General features: G+C 31.0%; 1 protein-coding gene across 1 annotated transcript in view; it reads left to right on the top strand.

Moving 5' to 3' along the window:
• Window positions 1-24,085, top strand: part of LOC142338089 (uncharacterized) — a 47,628-nt gene that overhangs the window by 7,129 nt on the left and 16,414 nt on the right. Inside the window, exon 3 of the mRNA XM_075387721.1 lies at window positions 1,960-2,082. Within this exon, the coding sequence (XP_075243836.1) occupies window positions 1,960-2,082 (123 nt within the window). The remainder of the gene's footprint in view (window positions 1-1,959; window positions 2,083-24,085) is intronic.

Here is a 24,085-nt window from a genome sequence, read left to right as displayed (position 1 = left end):
TATTGATGTTAATGATACAACCCATACCAAACTCCAGGTACGAATCAGTACTGGGCACGTCTAAATGCAATTCATTATCCGAACTGAGTCAGGTCATTTATTTACGTGCCAGACGTGCGTTAATACTGATTTTACAATTGTCAAACTTGGGCCAAGTGCAAAAATAGATTCCCCACGGGGACAGAACCCACAATTTCCCGCTCCCGAGACTTTTGTTCTCCTTACTGCGCCACCATGACTGCTGCACTTTCTTCTTTTTACGGATTTATACTTCTTTTTACAGCACGGATTTATACCTGGAGTTCGGTACGGGAAACAATTGGGCGGAAAAATTTTTAGGAAAAAAATTTTGCACTATTTCTAGACAATTAAAAAATAGACTGCGACCTACTTAGACTATCCTCTGCTTCTTTTGAAAATGTATGTAAAAGAAAATTATCACAAAAAATTTTATTCAATTTACTTCTGTGCCATCAAGTTAAGGAAAACAATTAATTGTCTTTTATACTTCAGGGAAAGATATTTACAACAAAAAATATTGGCAATTATTCTTTTAGTTTTTTAAATGATGAAAAACGAGTGTTTATCCAGCAATTACAAGTAAAACTTTAAGAACTTTGAAGCTGTGCTTTAACAAGCAGGCGGTCTTTTGACGTTAATTAACTTACAGTAATTAGCCCAGGTGCCAGATCAGAGTGACCTCTGATCAGACATTTCCCAAACTTTGTCTTGAAATCAGACCCTACCAGTCCAAAATGTTTTTTAATCAGAACTGTGTGCAAACCAAGAAATTTTGTTTTTATGCAAGCGTAGCCGTCTCCAGCCAGACAATGTCAGAGGCCTAAAAGAAGCCACTGATCAGACCTTCGCTCATCCCATTTCTTTCTGTGGGAACTTAGTGCAAATCGCGCTCTCTCCCAGCACGCAATCACGCAGAGAATGCCCTGTGATCAGACCCTTCTCTAATACATATTACAACTACTTGAAAAATTTATGCAAATTGGAATTCCAGCTGACAGTACAGAACCTTAGTTTGACTAAATGCGTTCGACTTGTCAACGTTACAGTAAAATAACTGACAAAATTATCAGCAGTGTTAGCATTGGAACTCCCGCAATCGTGTGTTTGTGTCAATTAAAAAGTAAAAAAAAGACATCAGACAATTACACAAAAAATACTTTATTGCTCTATCAGACTTTGTTTCTGATCAGACTTTCGTGCGGCCATTTACGAGACTACTGTGCATTTTTATCAATTTCCAGACCCTGGTTTGTGTGTGGTACCTCAACACTGGCCGTGCTATCAAAAAATATGTGGACATCAATGATCGTCTGTTATCATACTAAAACAATATTTTTTGTTCGTGTAGGTTTCCCTAGTCAAGGACTGAGCGGAAAAGAATGCAAGAAATTGAGCGGAATTTCAGCTGAATTTGAGCGAACATGTTAGAAAAATCGGCTCAAAGCCCCTATATTTTTCAACCAGAATGAGAGGAATTTGAGGGGAAAAAGCAACAAATGAGCGGAATAGAAATACAAGAATAGGGCGAAAATTAAGCGTTGTTTGAGGGAAACAACTACTACTAATACTACTATTGCCATTTCTGCAAATTGTTCTAGTTTCGCTCAAATTCCGCTCAAATTGCGCTCATTTTTTGCATTTCTTATTCCGCTCAAATTCCGCTCATTTATTGCATTATTATTCCGCTTAAACTCTTGCTGCTTAATTCTTGCATATTTTTTTCAACGATTCCGCACATTCCGGTCAAACTCCGTTCATTCCGGTCATCTCTTGCATTTTTGAGCGAAAATTTTTTCAATTACATAAATCATATTACGCTGAAAAGCGCTGAATTTTCAGAACGCCCCGCGACCCGATTCTGCATCTACCGATTTTTATAAGTATACATGTGATGATACAAAGTTTGAAATGGTTAACTTCTTTATTTATGTATTTCAGGGCACTTTTACGAGAACAGGTGCGAGTCATGTTGCGTACACAGTGCCTACTGGGGTGTCGTGCCACCGCCTGCAGGGGTATACGAGATAAATGTGATCTTTGAGAATGTCTGGCTTGATCAGTGTAAGTTTTCCCTGTTTTGGATCGAGTTTACCGATCGAAACACGCTTAAGTCCAGCTTAGATCTCTTTGGATTGCTTTGTCTGGTTGTCATCCGACTCTTGATCTTTACCTCGAATGAAAGGTGGCCTCCGCAGATTTCACATAGTTTGTTCTGTTCGGAGCGCTATGCTGTGAATCGAGCTTACCGATTAAAACCTCTTAGAAATCAACTTCAAATGCGCAGGTAACAAATGTAGTGTTCTAGTAGCCGAGGTTAACAAGAGTCTAGAACTTACATGCTACATAAATTCATTCGCCTAACCGGGTTGCTCATCATACAAAAACCCCGGTAATCGTACAAGGTCATATATGATCCCCGGTAATCATAAAAAGTCATATATGATTTGTATGATATCCTGGTAATCATACAAGGGTAGTACGGCTTTTTAAAAGATTCTTAAGCAGTCAAAATTGTCACCCCCATTCTGCCTTAAGTAAGTTGAATTATGATATCAGTTCAAATTATCCCGAACATGGCAATGAAATTTCCTGGTTATCGTACAAGGTCATCAATGATATATCCGAGGGCTTTTGATCTCTAATTTCTGGTTATGCTATGAACTCAACCTTAAGTAGTGGATAAAACAAGGGATTCAACCACCAGTAAAATTTGTCCCGTTCTCCTAACGCTAATCGCGCATGTCGAATCGGGCCAAATTTTACTGTTTGTTGAATCCCTTGTTTTATCCACTACTATATATTAGCTCTAAATTAAAAAAAAATCAATTAAAGAAATTAAAATCAATCAACAAAAAAGCAAAAAATCAAAGCAAAATTTACATTTCACTCTTTAAGAGCGATTCACTCTTATTCGGAGTGATCCCCCAGTAGAAAGATCGCTCTTTTTCGCTCTTAAAGAGTGATTCCCTCTTTTTTGATATTTTTTATTTTTTTAATACTTTTTATTTCAAATTATCTATACTCTTCAATAAACTTATTTTTTTGTTTTACTTTTTCTATATTTATTCCATTATTAATAAGAAATGATACAAAATTATAGTATTTACATGAACAACTTTCCTCTGTTTGGACAATAACTAAAGGACTTACAGCTCTAGGACTTTGTCTTTTATCTAATAAGCTTCTACTAAATCCTCTAGTAAATTCTACATCTGGATGTTGTTTCTTTGCATGAGCCCGTATCCCATCATATCTCACAACAGAATTACAATATGGACAATTACCTTAACTGAAGTACAACTTCTACATGTATACTTACTCTCATCAAAATCAGTTAGTGGTTTTACATAATTACATTTATTACAACTTCTAATTAAGACTTCTGGGCTAAGGTTAGGGTTATGGTTAGGGTTAAGGTTAGGGTTAAGGTTAGGGTTAATGTTAGGGTTAAGGTTAGTGTTAAGGTTAGGCTTAAGGTTAGGATCTGAGTTAGAGTTAGAGTCAAAGATAGAACCAGAACTAGAACTAGAACCAGAACTAGAACTAGAGCTAGAGCTAGAACTAGAACCAGAACCAGAACTAGGACTAGAACTAGAGCTAGAACTAGAAATAGAACCAGAACTAGAATTAGAGCCAGAACTAGAAATAGAACTAGAGCTAGAACTGGAACCAGAACCAGAACTAGAACTAGATTCATTTTTTAAAGAACAACCCCATGGAGAAAAATTATTAGCACAAATACCACTTAGTATTATATTACCACACATACATTTATCAGTTTTATCTTTATGACATGATTCATAATGATATTTTAAAACAGCAATTTTTCTGTATTTATAGTTACACTCTAAACATTAAAAAAGCATTTATAATAGGGTAAACTATATTATTTACCTAATCATAGGACTTTGTCCATCAGTGGAACTGCTTCGTGGGGTAATATTTAACCATGATTTCAATTGAATCTTTAGTATTATCTTTAGATGTGATACACTCTGCTAAATATTTATTTCCTAACGTATTGAGTGTATTAGTTTTACATCTCTTATCCAAAATCAATTCAAGGTCTAATTCTTTTTTTATCTCTAACAAAATATATAATCTCTTCTCTAAATTCTTCATTATTTCCATATAGTCTGGTTAAAAACTTTGCTCCCTTTCTATTCAAAATTCTCATCTCTTCATTGACGAAGTCACAGCTACACTGATTTATATATTCTTCTTGTATTGTATTTCGTAGATCACTGAAACTGCTTCGCAGATTGGGCTTCGGCCATGTTTCACCATTAGTGAACGAGATTTCCTCGTGGTTCTCCAAGCTACTTCGCAGATCATTATCCAACTCTTCTCCATATCCAACGTTAACTAATGTATTTACTCTACTCAACATTGTGCTTGCTCCCATTGCTACACTCCTAGCATTTCTTGATATTACATCAGGATAAATATAACTAAACATAAATAAACCTGAGCTTATAATTCCACCAATAATTGATAAACTTTTTATATCCTTTCCCATAATCATTTCTTTAGTTAAAACACCATTCTGTATTTTAATATTATTTAATTTAAGAAGTTTATTAAAATAGAATGTATAGTTATCGTCATTAATAACATTTCTATCTGTTGCATTTATCATGAGTGGTTTCATATATGCTATAAGTTTATTTATATCTTCTCTTCCTAATTCATCTTTTAAACTAAGAGCTTAAATCAAGGAAACCAACTCTTGAATCATATATCATTGTTCTATTACTATTATTAAAAATAAAAGTATTTTCCTTCTTTTTATATTTAATTATACCATAACGAAGTTCATCTGACATTCCATCTGTACGATTATAATGGTTACTATTTAACTCACTAATTATTTTACCAAAGTCATGTTCATATCTCATTAAAATTTTTAAATAGATCAGGTCCATTATAATTTGTTAAATAAATAGTATCACAACTCATTCTTGCTGTATTAATTATTTGAGCTGGTTTATGACACATTACAATCATTTGAATATTAAAATGTCTACCTTCAGTAAAATAATAATCTATATCCTTATTTAACCTATCACCCATATCATCAAGTACTATTACACAATTTTGAAACTTATGCATATTATTTTTTGTGATCATATTGATATCACATTTATTAAACCCAGTATAAAACTTATTAGACTCAGGATCTATCCAGTCTCTGTCATCTTTACACACTATAACTATATTTTTAGCTTGGTCTTGGTTTTGGTCCTGGTTTTAGTTTTCGTCTTGGTCTTGGACTGAGTATAATTTAAAGTATTGTCTAATAAAATATGTTTTCCCTGTGCCAGTTCAACCATAAACAATAGTATTTAATGGTGACTTTTCATATTCAAATCTAACTAGATTCCTATTCATAAATCCACCAAAGCTTCCTTCTAGTTTTGTATATTTACTTGGTATTGAATCATATAATAAATAACAAATTCCAATTATAATAATAAGAAAAAAAAGTATACCAATTTATCCATTTTTATATATGAAATTTATTATATAAAAAAGCTTATACTAACTTTTGAGGAATTCAATATTAAATTTATTATTGATAATAATGCTATGAGTGATATCAGAATAAAAGATATAGGTAAAGATATAAGTCTAACACCAATTGAAATAGTAATGAGAGATGAGACTCCAGATAACACAAGTGAACCTAACTTCAACATTATTGTCAATCTACATCCAACTGATGGTACACATTGGGTTTTAGTTATAAGAGGAGAAGGTGGTCCTTTGTGTTACTTTGATAGTTTTGGTGTAGAAACCCCTCCATTATTTTTAGAATAAAATGTTGATCTAGGCTCTAATGAGAGAATACAATAATATGATGAATCTTATTGTGGGGCTTATTGTTTATATTTGATTTATCTTATTGATAGAGGATTTAGAATTAAAAGTGTTTTGAATATTCTAGTTAATCAATGTAAATATCCAGGAATGTATAATGAGTGTTTTTGTTTAGGTTGTAATGTTAATGATAATGATAATGATAATGATAATGATAATGATAATGATAATGATAATGATAAAGATAATGTTAATGATAATGATAATGATAATGATAAGAATAATGATAATGATAATGATAGTGTTAATGATAATGATAAGTTAATGATAATGATAATGATAATGTTAATGATAATGTTAATGATAATGATAATGATAATGACATTGGTAATGATAATGTTAATGATAATGTTAATAATAATAATAATAATAATAATAATAATAGTAGTAATGTTAATGATAATGTCAATAATAAATTTATATATCAGGGAACTTGCTTGGCAGATCTATTTGATGAAAAACATGGTGAAACATTGCTGGAACCGGTTCGCGGATTGATGAAGTCTCATCAAAAGGGTAAACCTAATAACAATAGCCCTACTAACACTATCCGTGAAGCGGTTCAACAGAGTTGTTTTGCAAATTCACCGATCTCTGTAAAAATAAATGAAGATCTACAATCATGGCTAAATGATGATGATATAATTACTCAAGCCACATTCCGAGATAAATTTAGATGTATAATATATGGTCCTAGTGAATGTGGTAAGACATTCTTATTAAAAAAACTAATTTTAGCTAGTATATATTTTGATAAGCTATACATCATTGGACCTACTGGTGATCAATACAATGGATTAGAAAGAATAAACCCAAAAGCAATTATAGAATTTATTAAAGATATAAAAGATTTACCATCTCCTGATAAACTACCCAAAGACTTAAAGAAACTAATGATATTCGATGATGTTAGAGCCAAAGAACCAGTTATTAATGAATACTTTTGTAGAGGTAGACATAATAATTGCAATATGATATATCTTAACCAAAACCTGTTCTCTCTGGATAGGTAGAGTGTTAGAGAGAACTGTAATCTATTTATTTTATTTGAACAGAGAGGTAAAGTCTTAGCATCGATATGTCAAGATTTCTTTAATAATGTTGAACGTAGTTATATTGATTTTGCTAGTATATGTAATAAGATATGGAAAGAGCCTTATAATTATATTGTAATTGATATAACTAAAAATAAAAATATTAATGGTAAACTAAGAATTAATTGGGATCGGAGAGTTTTGTAGTTTAGTTTAAGTTTAAGTTTATAGCTACACCAGATGGGGCTTCGCCCAGCTAGTTACACTAGATCAACGAAGTTGCTGACTAAGTCAGATCAACAAAGTTGTTGCTGGTTACACCAGATGTAAAGTAAAACTTAATATATCACCATTAAAGTCTATAGGTCTTCCATGCTAATCTTTAATATGAAACTCTATATATTCTATTCTATCTTTAGTTATATTTTGATATAAGATATTAGTTGGCATAATATTTATTAGATAGCCTGGTGGTTCTGTTAGAGTAAAAGTATATAGTATGTCTGTGTTATTCCCATTATCTTTAACACCAGATATCACATTACAATGAATGTTAATAGTACTAAAACCCATAATATCAACAATTTTCTGAGATGCATATTTACCTTGTTCATATACTATTTTTCTAAAGCCCAGTAATGGTGCTATTGAATTTTTTATGTCAAAGTTAATTGCACCTTGTTTTACTTCCATTAAACTTTTCATTGTATTCTTATCAGATTCTATTATAACATTACTATCAGTTTCTTCTTTTATTAATTCTGCTATTTCGAATAATTCATATGCTCCTGGTATAATAGCTAAAATACGGGTATTTGACCATGTTTCACCTCGGGTATCATATAAGAATTGATTGTTCCTTCTATTCACATTAAACACCGAATTATAAACAGATAATCTAATTAAACCTTTTTTTGATGAGTTAAGTATAGGTTCACTAAAGTTAAACTTTTCTGATGGTTTTATCATTCTAAAGTTAAGTGTATGCTCTTCTTTAGTTTTAGTTAAAGCTTCATGTATGTTTTGTAGTTCCCTTAAGATTAAATTGTCTGTCATTTTTTATCTAATAAAAATGGATTTTAATTTGGACACAACTTATGGTTACAATAATGATATACACAAAAGTAAAGATTATAAAATATAAGCCAAATAATCTGGCAACAATGAATACAATCAATACCAATATTAATATCATTCTCAATAGAGAAGAGAATCATTTAAATTTGCATGATTCATATCTAGAGATAGAGTTTGTTGTATCAGATGATGCTGGTGGTGTATTTGCTAATGATGCTAATATCAGATTAGTTAATTATGGTATGATGGCATTGTTTAGTTCAATTAAGCTTGAAACTAGTGGTGGTAGGACTATTGAATATATAGATCACTTTCATCCTAATCTATTGATGTATAAGTTATTAACTAGTACTGATGATGAATATGAGAGTGGTTTTGTTAGAAATCAAGTCAATAGAGATAGTCAACTTCAGGTGACTATATTGCTGCACAACAAGGTCATATGTATATGATGATTAAGATGAGTGATCTATTTGGTTTCGTAAATGATTTAGAAAAGATTATATATGGTTTAGGATTTAAACTAATATTAAAAAGAAATAATAATGATAGAGCTCTATATAGACTTAATGCTAATCCTGGTGCAGTTGCTAATGATGGTAATATATAAATTAGAGATATATCATGGTGTGCACCTAGTATTGATCCTAGTAATGATAATAGAATTATTGTGCAAAAGGGTTTAAGCAAAAAGAATAATGTAGACTTTAGTTATTATGAAACAAAGACATTTTATAAGAATGTGCCCAATGCTACTAACTTCTTGTTTGATCTTGGTATGGAAAGTGGTATGGAAAGACCACAATATATAATAGTTGGTTTTGAAAATCATAATGTTAATGAACCAACTCATGATGCAAGTACATTTGATATAATGAATGTTACTGAATGTTATTGTAGGATTGGTAGTGAGTTTTATCCCGAGGATAGAATGAATATTTATTATGGTACCAATAATTATAATGAGGCTTTTAAAGAGATTGTCAGCTTTAAAAAAGATTATAATGGGCTACCACATACTACAAAAACCATATATAAATCATGGAACAATGAAAAGTAGCTATAGAATATATGTATTCGATACAAGAAATCAAAGTGATCATATAGGACCACAACCAATACAACTTTATTTTAAATTTAGTGCTGCAGTTGCAGATGTTATATGACATGCATTAGTATTAACTGGAAAAGTTATTAGTGCTAATAGTGATGGTAATAAGATGGTTGATATAGTTTCCTAAGTAAACTAATTGGCGAAGCCACTTCGTGGATCAGTGAAACTGCTTCGCAGATGACCGAAGGTCTATAATCTGCGAAGCAGATTATAGACCTTCGGTCTATAATCCTATACCTGGATTATAGACCGAAGTCCAGGTAATCGGTCCAGGTAATCCTATACCTGGACCGAAGGTTTATATATAATTAAGTCATAGTTATAATTAAGTCATAGTTATAATTATAACTATAGTCCTTGTCATTGTTTCCTACTAGTCTTAACAAAACTCTTAGCATAAATAATATCTAATTTCTTTTTATTCTCTAGAGATAGACCCTTAGCTTCAAGCTTAATCTTAGCCTTTGGCCTAACCTTGGGCTTGGGCTTAGGCTTCGAGCTTCGCTCGCGGGTGGAACCCGTAGGCTTAGGCTTAATAACAACAAAAGGATTATACTTTTTAACTTCCATTATTTTTTATATATAGAAATGAGTCCTTTAAATAAGTTCAAAACTAATTCTTATTGTGTTGGTGGTAGACATTATAGTGGTACTAATAATATTCATGGGTTTATCTCAGCTAAAGGAACTAAGATGTTAAAGGGTAATTGTGTTAAGTGTAGAAGGAATAAATCAATGACAGTATCTGATGCAACAATAGAAGCAGAGGGATTGAAAGATTTTTTTAAACGTGTTCGGAGGGCTACGGTTGACTTTGGAAAGAAAGTTGCTAATAATCCTGTAAGAGCATTAGAAATAGCAAGTAAAATAGGAAGTGCAGCTGCAAGTAAAAACCCTAAAGCAGCTCTAGCGGCTACACCTGATTTAATTAAATTTGCAACTACTGGTGAAGGTATGAAGGTAGTACAAAAAGGAAGAGGGTTATACTTAGGTACTAAGAAGAGATAATGATTTGATTATAGTCATGATTAAATTTATGATTATGTTTATATTTATGTTTATGATTATGATTATATTATTTTTATGATTATGATTATGATTATTATTATATTTATTTTATGTTTATGATTACTGATAAATATTAAAACTAATATTATTATTACTAAATACATTATTATAACTAAACACTAACAATTTTAGTTTAAAAAAACACTCAGCTTGTTTTTCTTGTTCTTCCTATAATCCTCATATACCTTAACTAATTCATTAAACTCATCATTATCTATTTTATTATCATTCATTTAGTATATAGTCTACTAAACTTATCACTAAACTGTTTACTAAAAATATGCATTTGTGAATACTTTATAATTTTATTTCTTATTTTAGTATTAATTGTTTTTGATAATGAACCACAAGCAGTTGCTGTAGCAAAAGCTGTTGGTATAGAATAAGGTAATCCTATACCTGTTAATGCAACTGATGTTGATGTTGCAGTTGTTGCTATAGATGATAATACTATTTTTGTTATCTCGGCTACGTTAATTCATTTTTTATATCTACTTAACTTCTTTTTATAGTTATTAGTTTCAGTTTCATAATAATTTCTAATATCCTTTATAATGTTAATATTGTTGTTAAATTTTTCATTAGCTTGAATCTTTTCGTTTATGTATTGTTCATTAGCGGTTGACAAGTTGGGATATAGTAATCTCTCACTCGGTGCTGTTGGGCTAGTCATAGTTTCGGTTATTTTAATTAGTAAAAATTCTTTCTATTTCTTTCGTTATATCTTCTTGTTTAAAACTATAATGCATCTCAAGTCTTGCTTTCTTTTTATTGTCAACTAACGTACTTCGTAAAAGTATAGCATTTATATATTGTACTATTGTCCTTTTATTCTTTAAAAGGGCTTCATCTATAAAAAAATTAGTCTTTTTATTAACTTCTTTAAATTCTTTTAGCCCAGTAGTAAAAATTTCATCTAGTTGTATGTTAGTGATATTCTGATTAAATTTTTTATTATCAAATTCTTGTTTTAATCGATTATATTTAGAGATAGTATCTGCAGCAACTTTATTACAAAACTTAACAGTATTTCTGACTTCATTTGTTGATTCAACAAACTCATTAATTAGCTCATCATTAACTTGTGTTTCATTTAGTTGTAATGTTTTAGTTGTGACTTTATCAAAGTCACCTTTTCTTAGTTCAGTTATGTTTTTACTTAAAATGTCTATTTTATTAGAAGAGGATAATAAGTTATTGTCACAATATTCTTTATTAACATCATCTTTTTCATCTATCAGAGGATGTACATTTGTAATTTTATAGGTATCCTTCATATCAATATTATCATTATCTTCTAGGAATAACCCAAGAGCCTTTCTTAGTGATAAGTTGTTTGTTGATGTTGATGTTGATTTATGTTTAGCTTGATTGAATCTATTTCTTGTCATCTTTGTATTTGTTCACATTTAATTAGAATAATAATTAGTCTTGTAATTAGACTTATAATTAGTCTTGCAATTAGACTTAGACTTAGAATTATAATTAGACTTAGGACCGCAGGTCAATCTGCGAAGCAGGTTCCCTGATCTACTTCGTAGCTGACCGGAGGTCTATATTTAATGATTCCAAAACCTTATTATTAGATTTAAAGTCAAACTCAGATTTTAAAATTTCCTGTCCGTAATAATTACCTTCTATTATCTCACCATTAATATCTTCTATTTTATATGTTGGTGGTTGTGTTTTTAGAACTTCATTAACTTTAAACAATTCTCTATTCCAAATAGAAGTGTATCCCTTAGAGAAGATATTACGTTTATCTGCGTTTCTAACATAATCACCCACTTTAAGCTTAGGTGTTGCTTTGGTAGATTTAACATAGTATTTAACTTTATCAGGATTATTAGAAGCGTCAACTGGTGTCATATTAATTGTTGAGTGAATGTTATTGTTATATGTTACAACAGCATCATTTAATTTATTTACCCAATTACCACCACCATTGATGAACATTGGTTTATTTATTATATTTAATAATGTTCTATTGAATCTCTCTATAAACACAGCCTTTAAATCACTATAAGTAGAATATAGTTTTGTTTCATATTCTTTAAGTAAAGCATTAAATGTTTTTTTGTAAAACTCACTACCTCTATCTACCCATAACTTTTCTGGTTTTCAAGGTTCACAGCCACCTTGTGGATGTTATCTTAATACTATTTAAAAACCATTAGTTATAGATAAACCGGATTTATTCTTCAATGGAATAGCCCATGCATATTTTGTGAATATATCTATAACAGTTAATATAAACTTATAATTATTATTGTATTTACTTAGAGATGATTTGTCTATCAAATCAGCTGACCATGTTTCATCTTTATATAATGGTACTATTCTTTGTCTGCAAAACTTTGTTATTTGAGGACTGAATACTTCTTTAGCTAATAATTGTTGTTGTTTTTCCATCATTACTTATTTACCATAGTTAAAAACAAAATTATCTAGTTGCTCTTGATTAATATTCATAGATAATAGTTGCTTAGATAATATTAACAAAATTATCTAGTTGCTCTTGATTAATATTCATAGATAATATTTGCTTAGATATATCTAGCATTTCATCATATAACCCGTCATGACCAGCTTTTGTTTCTAGTATTAATAATTCTAGTCTTTCTATTAAACTATTTGCATCTGGGTTGCTAATTAATCCCCTACCATATACATCATCTTTTACCCCTATTATACGTTTTATTGTTCTATATCTAGCGCTTTTCTTATCCCCTTTTCCTAAATCATATCTAATATCCTTTAAAAACTTTTTAATTTTGTTTTCATCTTCCTCGATTTCACCATGTTTTATATTAGGGTTAGTAAGAAAGTTTATAAACTCATCTGACAATTCGTATATATTATCCTTAACTATAAATGCATTTTCTTGGTAAATTAGTTTAACACTGTTCATTTCAAATTCACAAATATCTAAATTTCCGAACTTTAACTTTAATTGGGGATTAGAATGAACTGACATTAAATTAATAATTTTAGCCGTGTCTTTATCTACTAACATTCCTGGTTTATCTCGAGCTTCGTCTACAGCTTTGCCATTGGACTTCATTAAAGCTTCATTAAACTGGGAGCCAGCTTGCTGGATCATCTTAGTTCGTTTATCTAACTCTTGATTTTGCCAATCTATTGCTCTTAATGTTTGTTCGCTTAACGCTAGATTGTGTTCAGTGTTTGCATTTATTGTTTTAGTTAAAGGATCAAATAACTCTTCTATTTCTCCATAATATTCTTGTTGTTTAATTTTTTTTTCTAATCTATTCTTTCTGTTTAGTTTCTCTGGATTGCTTAATTCTATGAGTGTTTCTAGTTTAGTCATTTTTTATAATTTTAATAAATCATTATATAGTGTAATGGCGGCAAGGATTAACTTTCTATCATCATTGATGGTTAATTCTTTAATATTATCTCTGAACAATTCTAATGATTCTTTACTTACATCTAACCCTAATTTTATTATTAGCTCTATTGGAGTAGTATTAATAAGGGAACCTGCTTCGCAGATCTTTTTTTTAAATCTCTTTTGAATAGATATAGATTCTCATCATGAGTATAACTTTTTATATTGTTTGTATAAAACCTTTTATCATCAAATATATTTAAACTAACCTTACTTGTTTTTGTTGTTATCACCAACTTTTTGTATTCTGCATTTATCTACTGTTCTCTGTGTATTATTCTTTAATGCATCATAATAATCTATGTGTCTAGCATTATCATACTTCTTTATTCCTTTTTCATTAGTGTTTTTAGGATAATTTTTGAAGCTATTTGTTTCTGGGGACAATGCTATAAATTCCTCAATGATCCTACTCCGCAACTCGTGCTTAAATTTGCCGGGGACTTTATTATTAGTTTTTATAGGTATGTCTAGATTACTTAAGTCCATATGCTCATCACTAACTTTACCTTCTCTATAACTTAATACGAAAATGTCCGTATTCATATAGTGAAGTGTTAGATCTTTGAGGGATGGTTGTAGAATATTATAGAATACATCAAACATATGTAATTTGCTAAGTTCGAGTATTGTTACTCCTACATATATAGGTGAGCTATATTCTATTTTTTTCTTTATATATTCCATTTGGCTATAATCTCTATACCTAGTTATATTCTGAAATGTTGGTTGACTTACATTTTTCATTTTCTTCTCTCCATCATGCAAGAACTTGCTTTGAAAGAAGTGTAGAGGATTCAAGCACATTCTTCCATATAGGGAGTTATTCATTAATTTCCTTACATCCTTTTCTGCTTCAGTTTTAGCTGTTGCTCTTTTGTTAGTGTTGTTTTGTATATAATCTCTACATATATAATCTTGTTTAAATTTAATTACTCTATGTATTTCTGTTACTTTTACTCCCATCCTAATATAGAACTTTAACATCCTATAATGAACCTTATATTGTGTTTTGCTGTTTTGGTCTAAGATTAATTTCTCTGATCTTGCCTTGCGTCCATCTCTTTCTCTGTAATCTAATTCATTATCATTTATCTTTCTCTTATTAGGCATTAGTTCTAACTGTTCTGTTCTCTCTTTACATTCATCAGTATAATCATTATCACAAACTATATAGTAACCATGATCACTATCATCAGGAGTATTCAATATTACATCTAGAGTAGTAGTAGTAGTAGTAAATTTAAAGTCCTTATAAGGCAACTTTTGCATCATTGCATAACCATATAGGTTGTTTGCGTCTATGTACCATATGGACTTACCATCACTGTTATCTATATATCTATCACCCATTATTCCACATATACCACCTCTCTTTGCTCCTTCAAAATCATCTAGTATTTGTTTATCTTGTAATGTATCTAATGTTACACCGCTTGACATTAACCAACAATCAAAACCATAACCTGGTAGACTAACGTAATGAAGTGGATTGAGCTTGAATTCTTTCATGCTTAATTTGACATATTCATTCATGCAATAGTCAAATATTTCCACATCATTTTGTAAATACTCCAAAGTTAGATCTTTACCAGTTTTATGACTGTTTTCGTTATTAAAGTTATCTACTCCTTCTTGTGTTGGTGATTTATTATGTAGAGAGGATTTGAAGTCTTCTATTTTCAGATTACCTATAACTTCTTGGTAATCATCTAAACCAAAGTATTCAAATGGATATAATGTTTTAGTTTTACATGCGTATATCTTTGCCATTTGATCTAGAGGCATAGCTAAGAAGCTGTAACTATCTCAGAATTTGAGACATAAGTCATAGCCAGAGCCATTATGGAATATTACTGGAATGAAGTTTTAATCTTTGTATCTTAGATTACATATTTTACATGCTGGTCCTCTATATTTACCAGTTTCATGACAGTGATCTCTTACTTGATTAATACATGTTTTGCTGCAGATTTGACAAGTGTTATTGGTTTCATGATATAATTTATCTTCTTCATTAAATATCATTTGTTTATTGCGCTTGAAGTTATTCTCAGTTTCTATTTCTAATAGATCACTAGCAAATCTTTTGATAAAATCAAGACCGAAGTAGTATTTGAATTTACTTTGCAATTTGTAACCCAACGCTATTGGAATATGTTCAGCTATTGCATATTTACAATCATTAGTTGAGACTTCAACAATGCAACATTCTCTATCGGCAGTTATAATGTTTTTTATATTCCGACGTTTGTGTTCATTTATAAAAGTAATATGTTTTTTCTTAGGGCAAACAATCTCTGGTTTGAATGAGTTTTTGCATTAGTGTTTATCATATTTAGTTTGTGAGTTAAACCAATAGGTACACCTATCACAATAATAATATTTAATGTTATTTTTATTTGGTCGTTCTAACAGGGTTTCTATATTTTTATTAGGGCACAGTGTTCTATTTGTCCATTACTCCAAACTAGTATTCTTACATCTTTTCTATCTTTATTAAAATCATCCACTTGTTTAAACAATTCTATTTTATCATTACCACAATGTGTGTATACCCAAATATTAATATTATACAATTTCTGTATTCTTATTATATAAGCAAAATCATCTTCATGTAGTTGTCTTGGTTCAATTAGTTTATCTACATATTTACTTTCTCGAGTTGCATGGTGTGAGGCGGGATGTAGCCAAGCAGTTATAGTTAGTTGTAAGCAATTGTATTTTTAACTACGTATATTTAATATCGATTTAGAGTTTTTGAGATCGGGAGGTAAATCTATATAACTACCAATAGATGCTTTAGTTGGTTCAATGTTTAACTGAATACTTCTTATTCCAAGAAACTCAAAATCATAACCATAACCTTCATATATTTCCTTTTCGAAATCTAGCCACCAATTGAAGTCACCATATTCATATTTTGCATTATTATTAATATAATCCGTATTGAAAAATTTTTTAGTAGTTTTAACTTCTTCTTTGGTTCTCTTCTTATAATCACATTCAGCCGGGATCTTATATTAAAAACTCTTAACTTTTCTGAACTGGTAAGAGTTTTTAATTTCTTCTAATGAGTAATTAGTTGCTTGATCTATATCTTCAATGTAATTCCCGCCTTTATCAGTAATATAAAATTCTCTCATGTTCTGACTGGAGTTTATATCGAAGTCTTCTGTGTTTTCTAGATACTTACGATTATGACTATTTGAGTGAGTAGTTAGAGCTGATTTATTCCTAAATTCTTTATGACATTCTTTACATTCATACTTAATTTTAGAGTAGATGCTGTCTTCGGTTTTAGTTTTAGGTTTGATGGCTGGTTTAGTTTTCATAAAATAATCATCTTCATCCGAATTATACACCTTCTCCAAGTTTTCTTCTTCTTCAGACTCAAACATTTTCTCCAATAGTTCCTTATGTTTGAGATCGTATGATTGATGCCTGTATAAACCCTTCTTTGTTTCAAAGGGTAGATTACAGACATCGCAGAAGTTTATGACACTAGTATTAGTTTAATTGAGACATGATGTATTTATTTAGGGAAATAATCAAAAAATAATTTTTCGAAAAATGAAAATGAAATGCAAAAATTGTATAAATAAACCTTGGAAAGAATGTTGTAATAATTGTAAAGAATTAGAATATTCTTGTTATTTATGTAAAAATATGGTTAAAGTGAAAGATTATATAGAACATTTGGAATATCAATATTCTGATCCTGATCAATATCTAACATGTAGTATGTGTAATGTTTATAAACATATATCATTATATAGATTTAGAAATAGGAAAAGTAGACTGTGTGTTTATCTTCATAGATATAGATATGGTCATACTTGAAATCAATTCAGAGTGCATGTTTATAAGTATAATATTCAAGAAGACATAGAAAAACACTAATCACTGTGTTTCCACCGATCTCAGTGTTTTTGACTGTGCTCTTTTTGTTCGCTTTCTTTCATATTTAGCAACCACTAATAGTACAAGAAGTCAACAAGCTTGGTTTAACATCGCATTACACATCATTGAAACTGCTTCGCAGATTGAATGAAAAGTGCATATCATGCTAAAATGGCCACCACCATTGACAAAGAAAGCCACGACCACTAACAGAATGAAATCAGACAAGTGAAAATTTCGAATATATGATGCCCTCAAAAAATAGCTAGTAAGGTGAGTATTTATTAAAATTTTGATTTAATTTTCGATAAATTATACAAAGATTTCAATTTAAAAGAAGGATTTAAATATTACTTTACTTTCAAACAGGTGATTACTTGGGAAAAGATAACTAATTTTAGGTTGAAAATCATGTCAGAATATTCTAGAAAAAACGAAGGTTCTAGAATAATTCTCCTTGAGGGGACCTTTATTCTCTACGGTACTTTTTGGCTACTCATAATGAGTTTCCATTCACTACAAAAACTAGCGAAAATTTTTAAACAATTTTTGTCATTTGACGAGACTTTAACAACTGGAGCCTTATCATGCACTTCTTTATCCGAAGAAAATATAAACGAGTTGACTAATTTAACAACTCAAATGATTACATTTTGTAAGAAGAACAAATGCATACCCGACAACACCGCCAAACTTGAAAGTGAGACTGGAAAACGAACTAAAACAGAAGTCTTCCAGTTATTCCTCTCCAAGTTCAAGAAGGACTTACTAAGTTACGAGCATCAGGAAAAGTTTGAAGTGAATGTGCCGGAATATTTATCTTTCCACAATAAACTCATGAATTCATTCAATATTGGTGAATTTGAGTCTTATCTCACCACAGTCAATAACATGGAGGGAAAGCTGAATCGTTTATATCTACTGACAAATTTTGACAGAGGATACATATGGAGGAAAGTGAAACAAAATCATCAAGAAAACAATAAGGATATTCCCTGGAAAAAACTACTGAACGATAAAGGATATTCCTACTCTACTATCCAGAGTTATATCAACTTCTCTCAAGCGTGTGAAAGCTATCCCAGGATCCTAGTCTCAACAGACTACTACTCAGAATGAAAAAAGTTCCTACAATGTTTTTGGCAGAAGTTCAGAAGGATAGCCAGCTACAATCTAGGTGCATGACAGAACTACAATTTTCATAATTGATAAACAAGTGATTGGTTATTGAGAAATATATTTAATATTAATATTGATATCCTTAGTATTAATACATTAATATATTCACCTGATTATTAAGAGTTCAGTCAGCTTAATAATTAAAATTAAAAGTGTTCAAGCATTCTGTAGTTGCACCCTCCCCACAGTTGCCATTAAGAAAGGTCGAGCAGTACTGCCGTAGCGTGGTAAAGGCGAGTCAACCTTTTAACAAGACCTCTCAAGACTCGGCTCAAAAAAATGTACCCTGGTACATAGAATCACTCAGTTAACCATCATAGACCAATCGTCTCCAAGGGTAAAGTCAAAATTTTAAAGAAAATTGTTTCTTATTATCGATTTCTAAGCAATTTTGAGTTATTTTCAGTCCATCCAATTCTATTGAAAAAAAACTGTTAGATGATTAACCTGATTTATTTCAATATAGTTTGGCATATTAGATATGAAATTAGGCCTAAAACTAGCTTGAGAACTTTTGGATATTAGTGTATGAAATGCATAAATTATACTAGCTATGTACAGTTTATACACAAAATTGTGCGTGTAATATGTATTTATAGTGGTGAATATAGTAGTGGATAAAATAAGGGATTCAACAAACAGTAAAATTTGGCCCGATTCGACATGCGCGATTAGCGTTAGGAGAACGGGACAAATTTTACTGGTGGTTGAATCCCTTGTTTTATCCACTACTACCTTACGCTGTCAAGAGGACGGTTGGAACGGTAAGTGCAGTTAAAAGTGGTACCAGGATGTTTGACGGTGTTGGGCTTGTGTTCCCTCTTCATTTTCCCCTGTTGTGTCCATTGGGTATGAAATGTTCGCGTTGTCCTCTGTAATTGCCATTGGTTACCGATATTTAATTTTGTGTCTCATGTTAGGCTTTCTCAGGAGTGGAACACCATCTCGCTCTTGTCCCTGTTTGGCTTGGTTGAGCTTGTCTGTGAGTCTCTATAAATTTGTGGTAGCTAAAAATAAAACTAAAGTTTTCGACCTCCGTATTTGTTCTTGGCGGTTTTTAGCGGTTCCCATCTTGTCGGTGGTGATGTAATTTTTTCGCGCTCGGATGGCCATTTATAGTGATATAGGTTTTTCAGTGTGACGTTTGTTTGCATTACGTATTTCTTAGCCCAAGTTATAATGTTCTAATTTATTGTTCGGTTCTTGATTTTTATTTTTCTATTAGCTTTTGTTTACGTCGGCCTTGTTCGTCGGTATGGCAGTGGTAGTAGTCGATGTGAATGTGCACTGATCCGGACTTATGCCCTGGTTTTTGGCTACTCTTTCACGCATTTTTCCATATTTGTTTTTCTTTCCTCTCTTTTCTTGTTCTTTTTTTTAGAGACTGTAGATTCTTTGCATTCAACTTTTGGGTAATCTATTCTTGCATTTTCCCAACGGCATCTTACAGCAGTTTGTCAGATTTAGGCAGATAAGTTGTTCTCTTTCCAAAAATCCGGCGGAAAGTGATGAAAAACGACATTGCCAGAAAACGGCTTTTCTTGCAGACTCCGCCAGAAAAAAGATTTTCTGGTATAAAAATGGTTAACTTGTAAGATTCCGAGTTCGTTCCAATTGGGCTGTATTATATTGGAGGTGTTAGTATATAATCTGTTCAATTTAGTTTTTTGAGAAAACAAGGAGGCTCATTAATGTGCGTTTGCACATGGTGTTCCGACCCGCGCCCATCTAAATTTTTGACTGAACTGTCTTTTGACTTACATTTTTGACAAAAAGATAATCAAAAATCGTTACAGTTTAAAAAAATCGTTACACAACCAACTAATAATTGAATTAAATAATGTCGTGCCTCATTACGACAACATGAGCCATTAAAAAGGTTACGATATAAAAACAACAGTAACTACAACAACAAGAACAAAAGCAAAAATTTCACGGCAAAAACTCAAATCTAAATTTAGAAGCACCTAGTAACAACGTCTAATTACAATCAGACAAAACCCTAACAACATAATTTTTCTTTCTCTTAACTACACAGCCGATGGAATTGTTACTAAATAAGACTAGGTAACAAGTTAAAAAAAATAAACAATGAGGCGAAATTCAAAAATCAAACAAAATTTTTTTAAACCAAATAATTTCAAAAGTCCTAAAAGTCCTTGTTTTTTAACGAAATAATTCTTGATAAATATACAAAAAGTCAAAATGAAAACAGTAGGACCTGACATTGGTTAGTCTAAGCCATAAAGCCATAGGATGGGACTAAAGATGCAGAAAACTCTAAAAATTACGAACAACAAATTACAAACATTGCGAAAACACAAATTAGAGAAGCCAATAAAATCATTAGCTATTATCTGAATGTTGGGTTTTTCATTTCAATTTCAATATACAATATTTCAGCTAACTTTATTCTGAATGAATAAATAAGTTCAAATGGGCCAAATTTGAAAATCATTGGGATCTGTTATTACGCGATTGTGCTAAAGCAAGAGAAAAAGAAACACAAATAGACCACCCATAAAACTTTTTATGAAAATTCACATGGTCCTACAAACAGAACAACAGTTACGTCATAATATACGTAAACAAGTTTATTTTTTAAAAAAAACAATGAACTGTATGGGACCTCTCAATGATGTGAATAAATTACAAGCTGACAATAAGAACAACAAAAACCGAAAAAAATTGAAAAGTCCTTAAATTTTATAAATGTGTATGTCATAAACTTTAGCACTATTTGCTATAAATGACTGCTTAGTGTAAAATCACTCATTCAATCCTAAATTACAAGCTTATGGGATCGGTGAGGATTTTACGGCTACTTAAAGAGTAAAAGGAACAGGCAAAAACAGCAAGTTCAACAATAATTGAGCGAGAAAAAAGTCGAAGCCATTAAACAATAAATTTAAAAAAATATATTCTGCTTTTAATTCATTTTTAGCAATTGGATTTTTTTTTTAATTTCTTGACTCCAATTAATCAACAAACAAGAGCAAATACATTAAAACCACGAAAGTTTTGAGAAAACCATGGTATCAACGACATTAAATTCAATAGCTGCCAACGGGAGCTAATAAATACGCTGAAATATGAATCGATGAGGCGGCAAGGATGTCTGTCAATCATAAGTGATCAACAAGACAATAGAATAAGTCACTGACTAGGAAAACAACAACAAATACAGGCAAAATCCAAAAATATAGTAGAAAAGTGCGAGAAGAAAGTGTCGAAGCCATTTAAAATATATGCTCTTCTCTGAAAACTGTATGCATAATACAATGAACCTCTTCTCTAGGTCAATGCAAAAATCAATATTAAGACAATGTGTTAAGATTCCGAAAGCAACCATAATTACGAAAAAAAATTCCAAAATTAAAAAAAAAACTATGAAAACTGGTGGATCGAACTCATAAAACCATTAGAAGAAAAAACCGCTTGCTAGATTAACTTCGGCTGAAGTAGACAAAAAGGGCCTCGTCATACTGAAACTGTTTTACAATTCACAAAAATAAATTTAATATAGATTAAGGTTAGAAGAACTTCTCGAAAAGTCACTTTTTTAAAGTCTTAACAGACATTAAGTTCAATAGCTTTCAACAGAATTCTTCGAATACGCTCAGTTATTCCTCAATTAGAAGACAAAGATATTTGTCATGCATAAGTAATCAATAAGACATCACGAGAAGTCCTAAGACTGTGCAAACAACAACAACAAATACAAGCAAAAACCAAAAATTCTGTAAAAAATGTGCAAGAAAGTGTCGAAGCAGTTTAAACAAGGAGTTTTTCTCTGCAAAATTTTACCCAGGGTTCCTTCAATGTCTCCTCTAAGCCAATGCAAGATATCAATATCAGGATAATGTGATAAGAGTTCAAGAGGAACCAATAAAACGAAAATATTCAAAAAATTTTAAAAAATTTTAAAATCTTTAGGAATTGAAGCCATATAAAGAATAGTTAAGAGATAAAGCCGCTGACCAGATTATTATTCGTTGAAGGAGAAAGAAAGGGAGTTGTCCTGTCTTTACTGAGATTGACTTAGAATTCACGAGATTGACTTAGAATTCAAGTAAATTTATGATCGGTTAATTTCAAAAAAAAAATTCTCGGAAAACCATTTTTAAAGTCTTAACAGCCATTAGGTCTCCCCTCAATGCTCTGGATAATTTCTCATAATGCTCATCACAAAACCTATTGCACATTCAGCCAATCACTATGCCAGTAGACTATGCAATAGGACTAGAAAATTTAGTAAAACCGCAAAAAGAAAATCAAAATTTCACTTAAAATAACGAAAACTCAGAGTCGAAGCCAAAAAAACAGAAGCGGTTCCTTGAAAGTGAAATATTTTGTTCTTTGGGATTCATTAGACTGTAAATGAGGTTTGTAATTAACGCAACCTCGATATAAAAAAGGACTAGCCTCCAGGGGACTCAAGAAAACAAAAAATTATGAAAAGTTCGAAAAAAAGAGCTTTCAAATATAATTCGAATTTTTTTGATAGTAAAATTCCATATGAGATCAGAACTAGTCTTTTTATCGTCTTTCGCCTATTATGAGATCATCATTGATTCAGTTTATGGCTGTAATGTAATTTTGAATTAATATTTTTTATAAAAAGAACCTAATTTGAAGAAAAATTACACTAAGAGTGAACAAAATATCCCGTGTTAACACAAAACTTCAATCCTGGATAACTCCTTGAAAAAAGAGAAATTCAAGAAAATCCGTCTAGTATCAAATTCTACGCTGGACGTGCTTTTTAATGATACCACTCACATTTCTCTGCAATGAATATATCGATAGGCCAAAATTAACTGAACAAAAAAACCCATTTGAGTATATATTTCCTCCCCCCACAAGTGGGGTCGGAACACCTATTGTCTGCACAGCTGCCTTGTTGATCAATTAAAAGAGCATGAATCTTTTGAAACTTAGAAAACAGTGTTTTATAAAAATGTAGCTTGATGTGATTACTCTTAATTTTTCTTTATATTGTCTTCATAATTGTTTATTTATTTATATTGCGCACAGAGTACATAGCGCTTAATTTCAACTTAGTTACCTCGTAAAAATTTTGCAGAAATATAGTTGTCTTTTACGTATCTGAGACATATTTCTGCCAAAAGATTCATCGTCTTGTGAATTTCTGCCGGAATCTGCCAGATACCTATAAAATAAGCATACGCTCTCGACTACGTTTACATTCCTTTTTACAGGAAAAAGAGAGGAAAAACGACTTCATCTTTTTGTTTTAAGCAACAAAGATAACTTTTATTAGAATTACTGTCGACAAATAATCAGTTTTTTAATCAGATTTTTCATAAAAAGAAAAATTGAACGCCGTCAAGGAATGAAAAAAAGAACCTCTGTTCAAGGTGGAAAGAATTTTCA

The sequence above is a fragment of the Convolutriloba macropyga genome, chromosome 4 (genome assembly GCF_964194025.1).
Source record: "Convolutriloba macropyga chromosome 4, txConMacr16.3, whole genome shotgun sequence".
Taxonomy (NCBI): domain Eukaryota; kingdom Metazoa; phylum Xenacoelomorpha; order Acoela; family Convolutidae; genus Convolutriloba; species Convolutriloba macropyga.
The sequence above is the reverse complement of the archived record's forward strand: the minus strand, read 5'-3'. Positions and strand labels throughout refer to the sequence as shown.